The sequence below is a fragment of the Geotrypetes seraphini genome, chromosome 6 (assembly GCF_902459505.1).
Source record: "Geotrypetes seraphini chromosome 6, aGeoSer1.1, whole genome shotgun sequence".
In the NCBI taxonomy this organism is placed as follows: domain Eukaryota; kingdom Metazoa; phylum Chordata; class Amphibia; order Gymnophiona; family Dermophiidae; genus Geotrypetes; species Geotrypetes seraphini.
The window spans coordinates 226,783,327-226,797,423 of record NC_047089.1 but is presented as its reverse complement, the minus strand read 5'-3'; the positions used below and the strand labels follow the sequence as shown (position 1 = coordinate 226,797,423).

General features: G+C 44.5%; 1 protein-coding gene across 1 annotated transcript in view; it reads right to left on the bottom strand.

Moving 5' to 3' along the window:
• Positions 1-11,489, bottom strand: part of LOC117362959 (interleukin-5 receptor subunit alpha-like) — a 40,824-nt gene extending 29,335 nt beyond the window's left edge. The window contains exons 1-4 of the mRNA XM_033950049.1: positions 11,387-11,489; positions 5,559-5,679; positions 2,420-2,571; positions 2,167-2,311 (exon numbers count right to left, since the gene is read on the bottom strand). Of these exons, the coding sequence (XP_033805940.1) occupies positions 2,167-2,311; positions 2,420-2,571; positions 5,559-5,655 (394 nt within the window). The 5' untranslated portion in view covers positions 5,656-5,679; positions 11,387-11,489. The remainder of the gene's footprint in view (positions 1-2,166; positions 2,312-2,419; positions 2,572-5,558; positions 5,680-11,386) is intronic.
• Positions 11,490-14,097: the final 2,608 nt, after the last annotated feature.

The window sequence follows — 14,097 nt, the reverse complement described above, 5'->3', positions numbered from 1 at the left end:
CAGTGTGGGCTTAAATCTACAACCTCATGGTGCTGATGCTGTAGTTTTAACCACTGTGCCACTCTAGAAATCATAATGTTAACACTTTCTATCCCGCAAACACCTTACAGTTCTATGTGGTTCACATAAGAGAAAACTGTACATTTACAGCAAAGTACATATTTAAATAATACAGGTTAACATTCGATCAATATCATTTCCCAAAAACTGTCTAAAGAAATAGGTTTTCAAAAGTTATAATGTAGCAAAAGTGAGCCAAGAATAGGACAATCAAGCCATTGTGACATCACTGATGAAGAAACTTTTCACACTATTTATTTATTCATTCATTCAATTTTCTATAGTGTTCTCCCAGGGAAGCTCAGAACGGTTTACATGAATTTATTCAGGTACTCAAGCATTTTTCCTGTCTGTCCTGGTGGGCTCACAATCCATCTAATGTACTTGGGCCAATGGGGGGAATTAAGTGACTTGTCCAGGGTCACAAGGAGCAGTGTGGGTTTGAGCCCACAACCTCAGGGTGCTGAGGCTGTAGCTTTAACCACTGTGCCACATCTGCTCCAACTCCACCCCTGGACCACCTCGGCACAAAGCACAGAACACTGCAACATCTGTGCTAACATTTAATGTAATGTAATGTAATTAACCCCCCCCTCCTTTTACAAAGTCGTGTTAGGCCAGTGGTCTCAAACTCAAACCCTTTGCAGGGCCACATTTTGGATTTGTAGGTACTTGGAGGGCCTCAGAAAAAATAGTTAACGTATTATAGTTTATAGTTTATTTAGTTTTTGATTAAACGCGTTTTCGAATCTACAAAGCGTTGTACATAGTAAAAACATTAACATTAAAACAAAAATAACAATTGAACATACTTTCCTATAAAAATTACAGGACTACCAACCATACAAACTGGGTAAATATTGACCTATAGGTCTTAGATACATATGGGAAGGGGGGGGGAGAAATACAATTGTAATAGAAAAAGTAAGAAACATTTAAGGGAAAAACACTTAGGAACAGGGGAACAGTATAAAATTAATAGCTAAAAATATAATAGTTCAATTAAAAGCATCTTTAAAAAGAAAGCATTTTAGATTGCTTTTAAATTTTTTTAGGTTTTTTTCCATTTTTAGATATAAAGGAAGAGCGTTCCAGATTGTAGGGGCTGTTACAGAAAACGTGGAGGTGCGACGTGAGCCAATGATTTTTAAAGAAGGGATATTAAGGTTAAATTGAGAAATAGATCTTAAAGATCTTGAAGGGTCGTACGGGATCAAAAGTCTATCAATGAATGCTGGTGTGTTGAACTGCAGTGTTTTAAATGTCAGCAGGGCGATTTTATAAGTTACCCTGTGTGACACTGGCAACCAGTGGGCATTTTTAAGCAAAGGGGTAACATGATCATATTTTTTAGCGCCCGAGATTATCTTTATGGCCGTATTTTGGATAAGCTGCAAGCGTTTTAAGTCTTTGTGATAGATACCATTTAATAAAGAGTTACAATAATCCATTTTTGAAATTACAAGTGAATGGATCAGAATATTAAGGGAACTAATATCAAGAAGAGGGACCATTAAAGAAATGACAATTTTGCATGAGGTAAAACTCTTTATAGTTTATAAATCTTTCCTTTTGGCTAAGTCTTAATAATAATATTGTCATTTATAGCTAACGAGACATATGATCAAGAAACTGTTTTAGTTTGCTTTTGTGATTATGATAAACATACTGAGGGCCTCAAAATAGTACCTGGCGGGCCGCATGCGGCTCCCGGGCCACGAGTTTGAGACCACTGTGTTAGGCTTTTTGATCACTGGCTGCGGCGATATTAGCTCTGACACTCATAGGAATTCTATGAGCGTTGGAGCTAACACCGCCGTGGCCGGCAATCAAAAAGCCTAATGCGGCTTTGTAAAAAAGGGGAGGGGGAGGGTGGTTAAATGCCACTGAATATTAGAAACTGGGACAGGTGGAGCGATTTAACCAATCAGGAGATTTTCCTGCCCAGTTAAATTACTCTGAATATTGTCCGAGAACATTCTAGATCTAGGTGTGGACATCATCAGAAATACTGGAATTCTACCACCTTTTTTTTTAAGCACTCTAGCAAGTCTGAATCGCTCTGCATTTTTACATTATGGCAGTTCTAAGAAAAATAAAACTGACCTGCCGGTACCTGGTAGTTAAACTCAGCCCAAGCACTAAGTGCCACAAAGATGCCTCTCTCATTTTTCAGCTGGGTACATACTTTGAAATTAAAACCAAGGTGGGACTTGAGGGCTATCCTTGCACGATTTATTTTTGATTTTTCCTGGAACAAAGAAGGCAAATTTTGCATTTAACCTAGAAAGGAATATTGCAAAGCATGGCTATTGGAAAGGAGTAACTTTGTTCTATTTGCACAGTTTTGGATACTTACCCCGTACCATCGTTTATTGTTCAAGAATCGATAAGAAAACTCATATTCTGGTACGAGATTCTTCATATCTGTAGTTAATTTAGAATCCCAAGTAAGAACAATATATCCACTGCCATATTTCTTAATTGTCACATTGGGGCTGCTGAGGATAACTACAAAAAAAAAAATTGGAATGTGCGTTATTTTCTGCGCAAAACAAAGGAAAACAAGGATCAGGCTCCACACAGCTTTGGTTTAATCAAACATGAAAGTACTACAGTAATCAATTTGTTCTCAAACTACATGTCAGATCCCAGAAAAAAAAAGAAAAGAAATAGAAAGTGATGGGTGGAGACAGTGGCATAGTACAGGGGTGTGTGTGTGGACTGTCCCGGGCGTCATCTTGGTGGGGGTGCCGGCACCTCTCCGCCTCGCCACGCTTGTGTCCTCCCTTCCCCCACCCCTGTCCCTCTTTAAATCTTTGCCAGTGTAGGCAACTTTTCTGGCCTACTGCTTGCACCAGCCTGGCTCCCCTCTGAAATCACTTCCAGGTCGCAGAGCCAGGAAATGATGTCAGAGGGAAAGCCAGTGGCAGTACAAACAGCAGGCCAGAGAAGCTGCTCATGCTGGCGAAGATTTAAAGTGGTACAGGGAGGAAGGGAGGGTGCATATGTGGCATGGGAGATGCCACTGGCTGGAGGGAAAAGAAAAGTCCATAAGCCATTATTAAGATAGACTTGGGAAAATCTCCTGCTTATTCCTTGGATAAGCAGCATAAAATCTGTTTTTACTCATTTGGGATCTTGCTAGAGGGTTGTGACCTGGATAGGCCGTTGCTGGAAACAGGACACTGGGCTTAGTGGTCTTTCAGTCTTGTTCCTGTATGGCAGTGCTTATGTTCTTATCTTCTTTTGGGAAGTCTCAAGCTGGCTCTGATGCCAAAGATGGGGGAAAGGGCCAGATTCTGTAAAGGATGCCTACATTAGAGATGCCTAACTTTTGAATCCACAGGTAACTTTTTTTTTTTTTTTTAATTGGCTCAGTTGGCATGGTAATTGACTGCACTGGTTTTCAGCACATCCCAAAAATTAATTAAATTACCAATTAAGAGTTCCGCGCCGACTCTTAGGATGCCTAGCAATGCTTGGCGAGGTGCCTAGTGATGCCTAACGATACCTATCTGAAAAGTAGGCATGGTTAAAGGCTGAGAATCGGCATGGCAAACTTAGGCATCACTGGGCAGGTGAGATAGGCGCTGGTATATCTGGCCTAATGTACTGGCACCTACCTCTATGGTACCTAGCGATGCAGGCGTCACTAGGGTCAGTGGCATAGCGAGGGTGAGAGGTGCCCAGAGGGGGGTGGTGCTCCTCAACTCCGCCCCCTGCTCCTTCCCTGCTCCTGCCTGCTGCACCCCCCCCCCTTCCCTAGTTGAAGTTGTTGCTTGCAGCGGTCAAAAACGGGCTCCTTGCGACCCCGTCGGCTCTCCCTCTGACATCACTTCCTATGCGCAGGCACCCGGAAGTGACGTCAGCGGGAGAGCCAATGGGGTCACGAACAGCACGCTGTTGACCGCCACAAACAACAACCTCAACTAGAGGTATGGGGGGGAAGAGAAGGGGAGAAAAGCACGTGGAGGGGAAGAATGGGAAGAGGCGGGGGAGGGGTGGAGAGGAGGAGGGGTGCCGGTGCCCCCAACAACATGACACCCATGCCAGATCCCCCTCTTACTACGCCACTGACTAGGGTGATTCTATAAGCTGTGCCTAGCGGTTGATTGACAATCACGCAGAGCGGCGCCTACAACGTAAGCGTGTTTAGGTGCCGTTTACAGAATTTGGCCCATCAGAAGAAGTACCATCGACATTCTCAGTCAAGGTACCACCAACATCAGATCTGGCCTGGCAGCCACACATTGCACAACGTGAGAATGCACCATAATGAAACAAAAGCAGGAAGACAGGCCATTGGCGGGAGCTTTTTCTCCTCAGTCTTGGCCTTTAGACCAGCAGGTTAATCGAGATATAAGCATTTGAGACAACAGTCCACTGTGTTAGATGTCCTTGAAAATGTATGGCACAATGAATCTGTTAATTTGTGCCTCCACTCCAATGTTTTCTTTCATTTTTGCAAGTTTTCAGCCTCGACTCGATGTGTGCATTATAACCTATGCTTAGAGAATGGCACGGGGACAAATTTTCCCCATCCCCACAGGAACTCATTTTCCAGTACCTGCGAGTTCTTTTCCAGTCCCTGCCCCATTCCTGTAAGCTCCGTCCTCATCTGCACAAGCCTCAAACCCTTTAAAATCATAAGTAGCAACATTCTAGAGCTCTGATTGTGATGTCATAATGCCTCATTCCACCAATGCCTAAGCTCCGTCCTCATCTGCACAAGCCTCAAACCCTTTAAAATCATAAGTAGCAACATTCTAGAGCTCTGATTGTGATGTCATAATGCCTCATTCCACCAATGCCTAAGCTCCGTCCTCATCTGCACAAGCCTCAAACACTTTAAAATCATAAGTAACATTCTAGAGCTCAGCTTGTGATGTCATAATGCCTCATTCCACCAATGCCTAAGCTCTGTCCTCATCTGCACAAGCCTCAAACACTTTAAAATCATAAGTGTTCAAGGCTTGTGCGGTTAAGGCAGAACTTGCAGGAATAGAGTAGGGACAGGGACAGCGACAAAACTCGTGGGGACAGGATGGGGAAACTGAGTTCCTGCGGGGACAGGGACAAATTTATCCCTGTGCCATTCTCTACCTATGCTCACAATAAAGAAAGCCATAGAAATTATGTGCACATAGTTGCTAGACATTTAAGCTCCCTTTTAGACCTGTGTGCTCTATGGGCCAGATACTATAAACGGTGTTGAGGGGCGCCTACATTGCCAGTCAACTGCTGGGCGCTGTCCAGTGGCATAGGGAGGGTGGAAGGCATATGGGGCGGTGTCGCCCCCCCCCCCCATGCCCTACTCTGTTTTGTTTTTTTTTTCTTAGCCTACCATTAGGCACCGACTTATAAAACTAATTGAATTAGCTCACTTTGTTGTGAACCGCCTAGAACTTTTTTGGTATGGCGGTATATAAGAATAAAATTATTATTATTATTAATTTATACGCATTTGAAATCATTTTCACAGTTCTAGTACTTACTGTTATGTTCTTTGGATGTCAAGCAGGCTGAGGGAGATATCTTCCACATTATAAGTCCAAGGATTAGTAAAGCTGGACTAGACACTACAGTCTCCATAAGACAGGAATGTTTACTCTTAATCTGGCAAAAGAGAGATATGATTGAGATTTATAAAATGAGCAGAGTGGAACAGGTAATAATAATTGATTAGCATCCGAGAAAGTTATCATGCCGCTGTACCGGGCCATGGTGCGCCCTCACCTGGAGTACTGCGTCCAGCACTGGTCGCCGTACATGAAGAAGGTCACGGTACTACTCGAAAGAGTCCAGAGAAGAGTGACTGAAATGGTAAAGGGGCTGGAGGAGTTGCCGTATAGTGAGAGGTTAGAGAAACTGGGCCTCTTCTCCCTTGAAAAGAGGAGACTGAGAGGGGACATGATTGAAACATTTAAGATACTGAAGGGAATAGACCTAGTAGATAAAGACAGGTTGTTCACCCTCTCCAAGGTAGGGAGAACGAGAGGGCACTCTCTAAAGTTGAAAGGGAATAGATTCCGTACAAATGAAAGGAAGTTCTTCTTCACTCAGAGAGTGGTGGAAAACTGGAACGCTCTTCCGGAGGCTCTTATAGGGGAAAGCACCCTCCAGGGTTTCAAGACAAAGTTGGACAAGTTCATGCTAAACTGGTGAGACTGGTCTTGACCTTGGGGCCGCCGCGTGAGCGGACTGCTGGGCAGGACGGACCATTGGTCTGACCCAGCAGCGACAATTCTTATGTTCTTAAGTAATACGAAGAGGAAAGAGTATCAGATTTAAAATACGGATTTGTACATTCGGGAGCCGATTCTATAAAGGGTGCCTAACTTAATCCCCCTTGTAGAGAAGCCATGTTAGGCTTTTTTATTCTGGCCACGGCGGTAGAAACTTCGCTGCTCAAAGGAAGTCTATGAGCATCGGAGTTTTTATCGCTGCAGCTGGTGATAAAAAAAAAGCCTAATGTGGCTTCATAAAAGAGGGGGGATTTAATTGGCAAAATACCCTTAATAGCTTCAACGATTGGTTAAAAAAAAATAATAATAATAATAATTGGACGATAGACACCTATCTAATTCTATAAAGGATAGGCACCTATCACTTGGCACTTAGTGGGTTCCCTGAATGGAAAAACTTAAAAACTTATTTTAGCTTGCAGATCCTTTGCTACCAGACAGATTTAGTAGGACACCAGGCCGCTCAGTGATATAAATTAATTTTGGAATTTTTGAATAAGAAGCCAAAAAATAGTCTTAGAGACATTTGGAGCATCGAGATAAAACAGTACATTTCTGTATCTCGATGGCCACGAATTTGGACTTGGAGGTTGAAATGTACAGCGTCAGCATCTATGAGACAAACCTGGTTATTTTTATTACATAGGATTTTTTGGACCCCAGTTCGATTACAAAAAATAGATAATTCTAAGTCTAATAGATGCTGGCATTGTCATATTAATGTAGGGACTCTGGATCATCTGTTATATTTTTGTCAATTGATACTTAATTTCTGGAGATCAATTTGGGGACAAATAAACCTTATTCTTGAGTCATCTTTTCCCTTAACTTATGAAGCCATAATTTGTGGTATGTTACTACACGCTAAGCCTACTTTGGATAAATATAAAAGCCGTCTTTTCTTGATCGTGCCACCTAATGCCTAATTGGGTGTTTCTATGGCTGGCGCGTGACTTAGGCACCGCCAAGCGCGATTCTCTCAAAACTTAGCCGCCTGAAATGGAGGCCTTTAAGGCCCTGGCCTCCATTTCGGGCGCCTATGTTTTTACATAGGCGCCGCTAGCTGCGATTCTGTAAACGGCGCCTAAGTAATGACGTGCGGCCGGCACCCCTTTTCTAGGGGCCAACCGATTTAGGTGCTGTTTATGGAATCAGTCTCTTAATGTACAATCAAGCAGTAGAATTTGTTGTTGGATGAAGACATCAACACTAAAGGAGAATTAATCAAGGGGGTGTTAACCGATTTAGCACTTACCAATTTAACGTGCGCTAACAATTAACATGCACTAAATGCTAAGACATCCATACCATAGGAATACACTATACTTCCCCCTCCCCATTCGCGGTTTCGGCAATCGCGATTTCACATATTCGTGATTTGGGGGGGAGGGGAAAAAAAAGAAAAAACCCCATAGTTTAGCCTTCCCCCTGGCGTCCCGGCCTTACCTGGTAAGGCCGGGATGCTGGGGGGAAGGCGGGAGGGAGGTGGGGGTGGGTCAGAGCCGGCAGAGAAGATATTCACGGTATTTCACCATTCGTGGTCCGGCTCTGCCCCTATCCCCCGCGAATCCGGAGGGAGAAGTGTACTACTATTTATTATTTCTATAGTACTATGAGATGCACGCAGTGCTGTACATGAAACACGCAAGAGACAGTCCCTGCTCGAAAGAACTTACAATTTAATTATGACAGACACCGCAGGACAGAAAGGGCGAATCTGCACAGGCAGTGGCGTAGTGAAGGTGAGCGGCCCCTCCACTCCACCCCCGCCGTGCACATGTGCCTCTTCCCCCGTACCTTTTTAAGTTCGGCACCGGTAGCCACCCACTTACTGCCTGCGTCAGCTTCAGCACTCCCTCTGACATCACTTCCTAGGCGCGGGTCCCAGAAGCAACGTCGGAGAGAGGGCCCAATCTGATGCGGGCAGTAAATTGGTGACTGCTCACGTCAAAATTAAAAAGATATGGGGGAAGGGGGGGGGGGTGCGGCAGGGGAAGGAATGCGGAGAGGAGGAGAGTTGCCGGCACCCCGAGGAAGATGGTCTGCCCCCTTCACCCCCCCCTCCCACGCGTTTACTACGCCATGGTGTACACGCTGCTTGGTAGGGACTCAGGAGGGGAGAGGTGTTTTAATGGGCATGTAGAGAAACTGGACAGTCAAGTCTGTCTGAATGATCAGTAATTACACTTCTCCCTCCGTGTTCACGGTTTCAGCAATCGCGGTTTCGATTATTCGCGGCTTTTAGCTAGCTGGCTCCTCCCCCCCCCAATTACATCAGCTTGCATAGAGAAATCGCTGATTCCAAGCGTTTACAGAGAAAATTGCTGATTCCCAGCACTTTCTTCACCACGTTATGCCTCTCCTTCAGGAACAGGCAATAGTAAATCCAATGCAAAAGCAACGGTATTATAGTATAGTGCAAAAGCAAACTCAGGAGACTTTCCATAAGAATGATGAGCAACCAGGCCCTCATCATTATTATGGAAACATTGTTGAATGTCTCCTGAGCTTTTGCACTATACTATAATACCGTTGCTTTTGCATTGGATTTACTACTGCACTTCAGCACTTAAGTATTCGGTTTTGCCTCGAACTTGGATTCAACTGGGATTTGCTTCACTTAACTTTGAGATGGCCGAGGTGCTCACCTGTTACACTGCTTTCATCGGATTTTCAAGCTAAGTGATCTTTTGAACATTTATCCTATGAACAGAGTGAACCCCTCTGGCAGTTTTTTGTAGTTGCACTGATATATACTTTTTAGTGTTTTAGTTTATTGTTTGTTCAGTCTGTGTACATGTATGTGTCTTGAGTGTCTTGATGATAGGAATGAAATTAATAAAGTGTTTAAATTACTAATAAATTATGTTATTTTAGCGCATTACACCAATTTTGTATTTGGTTCTAAGTTTTGTTTTCTTATAAGGGATTCTTTATTTTGAACATATGAGTTATCGCTGAATTCTTTTTTGCTCTTTATTTTTTCTCTCAGCTTTGTTTGGATGATCTAAATAGTTGCCAGTTCTTCAGGATTAGTTCAGCTTTTGATTCTTTAGTGGTTTCACTGACATAACCATCTTTATTGAGTATATACAGTGTTTCTTGAGCACTCCCAATACTTAGCAAAAGCTTTAAGAGTTTCAAGAGCAAAATAATTTCTATTGGGCTTAGCACTAGAGAGTTGCACGGGGACAGAAATCCCACCCATCCCCGCCCGTCCTTGCCAGGATCCTCTCCGTTCCCACCGTGCCCGCCAGGATCCTCTCCATCCCCACCCGTCACCATCAGGATCTTCTCCGTTCCCATTCGTCCCCATCAGGATCCTCTCCATCCCCACCCGTCCCCATCAGGATCTTCTCCGTTCCCATTCGTCCCCATCAGGATCCTCTCCATCCCCACCCATCCCCGCAAGGAATTACCTCCATCCCCGCCCAGCCCCATAAAAAGCAGCAATTACTTCTGACAGGATCATCAATTCCACAGTTTCTTTTCTGTTTATGCTGCTATTTTCCTTGTGGAATCTCTTTGGTGGAACCCTTTTTTTGTTTTTTGTTCAGGTAATTAACTTATAAACCCCCTCTTTTATTAAGGCTGACGTGTCCATTATATTATATGGACGAACCCTGCTTCCAAAGCCTTCCATCCCCGTGGGAGTCCCGTTGGCTAGAGGGGGGTCCCCGTGGGAGTCTCGTGGGTTAGGGGGAATTCCCATGGGACCCGCGGGATTCCCGCGATCCCTGTTCTCCTGCAGACCTCTACTTAGCACCCCCAATCAAAGTTGGCTCCTATGGCATTGACTACCATCTTGAAATCACCTGAGATGATTTACTCCTAATTTTTTTCTTGCTTAATACTTTCTATTTCTTGACTTTCTACATGACAAATATTTACTGCAATTTGGCACCTGAAATCCTTAGGTCTCCTTTTATCAAGCCTCGCTAGCGGGGTTAATGCATTGGACAATTTCATCACGCGATAACCCCTGCGGCCGGCTAAAAAACTAACACCTGCTCAATGCAGGTGTTAGCAGCTAGCGCGGCAGGTGGTTTAACATAGAAACATAGAAGATGACGGCAGAAAAGGGCTACAGCCCATCAAGTCTGCCCACTCTGCTTACCCACCCCCTGTCTATGCCCTAATGACCCAATTTCCTTATCTTGACCCTTGTAGGGATCCCACATGGGTATCCCATTTATTCTTAAAGTCTGGCATGCTGTCTGCCTCGATCACCTGCACTGGAAGCTTGTTCCAATGATCAACCACTCTCTCTGTGAAGAAATACTTTCTGGTGTCGCCATGAAATTTTCCGCCCCTGAGTTTAAGCGGGTGCCCTCTTATGGCCGAGGGTCCCTTGAGAAAGAAAATATCATCTTCCACTTCGACACGTCCCGTGAGGTACTTAAATGTTTCGATCATGTCTCCCCTCTCCCTACGTTCCTCGAGAGTGTAGAGCTGCAATTTGTTCAGTCTCTCTTCGTACGAGAGACCCTTGAGCCCCGAGATCATCCTGGTGGCCGTCCGTTGAACCGATTCAATTCTGCGCACATCTTTACTGTAATGTGGCCTCCAGAATTGCACACACATGTCACAGCGAGATTTTACAATATCTAGTGACCCCCGGCGTGACATATTATCCGTTTGTTTTTACTGTATATTTCACTACAATTTTTTGTGACATATGTTTTTTTTTTCCCTTTTCTACCATGGACCCCTGATGAAGGTTGTCAGAAACACAGACCGTGTTGGGTCCCTTGTTTGGTAAAAAGGTTTTAAAATATACTTTGGTTGTCACAATAATTTTTGCCTACATCGTTGTACATATCTGCAGTTTTGGTTTGTTTATTCCTGGTTGGTTTTTTCACTGTAGACAAGGTTGGACCCCCTTTTTTCCTCTTGGTTCTATTTAATTCTTTATACCACAGCCTTCAAAAGTCACTTTTGTATTAAAAAAGGAAGGAAACGCAGGAGGAACTAGGTCATCCAAAGAACCCAACTGAACTAATTAACCCCCCCCCAAAAAAAAAAAATTAAATAAAGTACTTAACCCCCCCCATCTCCCCAACAAACTTCATACGTACAAGATGCAGGCAAAAGAGATCTCAAGCAGATGTTAATGAAGGCAGATCTGCTTTACAAATTCACCGCCCCGAAAGCAGGAATCGTTTAGACGTTCAGCTGCAGTGTTTCCATCTTCTGACTCAACTTCACATGAATACTGTAGCCCAGATGAGCAATAAGCTTGTCTTCTACAGCAGGGGAAGTATTTTTAAGCAGTTCTCTTTTTCACGCAGGAACTATGGGCTTTGTTACCCAGCCTGACCAGTCTAGGAGATGTTATTTCCCCATGAAACGCTGCTATTCAGGTGTATCTGATACTGGACCATCATCCCTTCTGCTGTTCTATTCCTCTCATCCTCTGGACTCTTTGGCGTTACATTGTTGAGGGTTTTTTTTAAAAAAATGCTTGATTGCGTCGGCGGTGTGGGGTCTCCAGATTCTTGGAACTGGTGTGGAAATGAAAGGGGAAGGTTTTGAATTCTTGCAGACTGCTTCCTGAAACAGTTAGTCTACGTATGCTGTGGTATAGGTCTTGGGAGCGGAAAGAGGAAAGGGACTGATTTATTAATCCCCCCAATTCTGTATATGGAACCTTAAGATATGCATGCACATCATTGTGCTCAGCTAATTTGCATGCATAACTTAATTGTTTAACAAGCCTAATTGGGAACAATAATTGGCAATTAACAGCTCATAACAGACCAAAGAATAAAAGTTGTAAAGGATTTCAATTTCCTGGGCTCTTTTATAAACAAAGGGCTAGATTCACTATGGACACCGATCGTGTCCCGACCACTAAGCGATCACTTAGTGACCCCGACCCGATTCACTAACCTTACTCCAGATCCGATCCATGCCCGATCCGGTCCGTGCATGCAAATGAGGGGGAACAGCATGCAAATATAGGCAGGCAGCGATTCACTAAAAAAAAAAAATGAGGGAAAACGACTGGGCTGGCCGATCAAAACATAAACGACTGCTGAGGACCAGTCGCTCAGGCCCTTTCTGAATGCCTTGCTCTCTGCCGCGACTGTCCTTTCCTGCTCTCCGCCGTCCTGAAATCCTGCCTCTCTGCCTCTCCCCAGAGCCTGTCTCCCTTGTCGGATGCTTCTTTGGAATCCAGCTCTTCCCTTCCTTGCTTAGCAGTGGTGGACCTGCTCTGCCGTCCCGACTCTGCCTTGTGCAAAAACCCTGCCGCCCTGCCTTTAAACAAATGCCAAAAAAAGCCGGCCAACTTTTTTTTTCTGTAACTGCCTCTGTTAAGTTTTCTGCCCTGACTCTCCTGCTCTCTGCCACCCTACCCCACAGTGCGAGTCTGTGGTTTTAACCTGCGGGTTTAAAGCGGGGCTGTACTACGCCGTATAACCATGGGCTTGCACTGCGGGGAAGGGCGGTAAAGAGCAGGACAGTCGGGGCAGAAAACTCACGAGTAACCGGCAACCTTCGTTGGTGCATTTCCTATCCCCCTGCAGCGCGTTCTGTTTCAGCCCTCCCCTCCCATTTTGACCTTGCTTATGGAGAGCCAGTGCATGTGCAGACCATCTACAGGCAAAGAAGATGGTCTGCGCATGCATCGGGATCACTATTCAGCGATCCGTGCGGTCGGTTGGGGGGCGTGATTCCGATCACCCTCATTTGCATGAACGCTTCATGAATCAGCCCCCCCAGCCACGGATCTGTGGTCTTAGTGAATCTAACCCAAAGACACAAATAGCAGGGAAAAAATACTCCGCAGAATTGATCATTCTTCAATGAAGGCTCTCAACAAAGTATCCAAAGGCAAGGAAATAACCCTCCAAATGAAGATCAGACTTGTCCACGCACTCATTTTCTCAGTGGTCAATTACAAATACAAAAGCTGGGCACGCCGGAAACAAGACAGAAAGAAGACTGACTCAATTGCGCTTTGGTGTTGGAGAAGGATTTTATGCATGCCGTGGACTGCCAGAAGAACTGACAAATCAATTCTGGAAGAAATCAAACCGGCTATGTCATTCGAAGCCCAAAATAATGAAGTTACGACTCTCTTATTTTGGTCACATTGTCAGAAGAGAATGATCATTGGAGAAGGACATTATGTTTGAGAAGATCGTAGGAACTAGGCGAAGAGGGCGATCTGCAATCAGACGGCTGGACACGTTGAAAACAACCATAGGAATGACGCTGGAGGACCTTACCCGACTAGCACAAAACCAATTTCTTTTGAGATCTGTAATTCATTAGACCCGCCCCCAGGACCGCACAAGTTCCACCCACCCCCGCCCCACTAACCTTGCGCCAAAAAGGTAAAGGAGAAGGCAAGGGGCACTTGTATGTGGCAAGGAAAGGAGCAATGGGTGAGGGGGAGGGGGCAAATGCCGCCATGCCCTTAGGAAGACTGCACCTGGGGCGGACCCCCCCCCAACCTTTTTATTACACCCCGGAGTCCTGCAGAGCTTGCCTATTGAAAATGTGATCGTGAAACAACGCCCTCCACTAGAGGGAGCAGTGCTCCATGATGACATAAATTATGACTATCATTACCGTACAGTAGAAAGTGCAATAATAGCAAAACAAGCTAAATTAATTTTCATTGCATTACTTAACGCTTTGGGTTTTTTTTTTATATTCCATCAAATTTTTTTTTTTCTATAAATAAATGGTCCAGGTTTACAGAAATAACTTCAAGAAGGCTTGTGGGGGAAAGGGGAAGGACCACTAAGCAAGCGTTCCTCGATCTCACTCCCACACG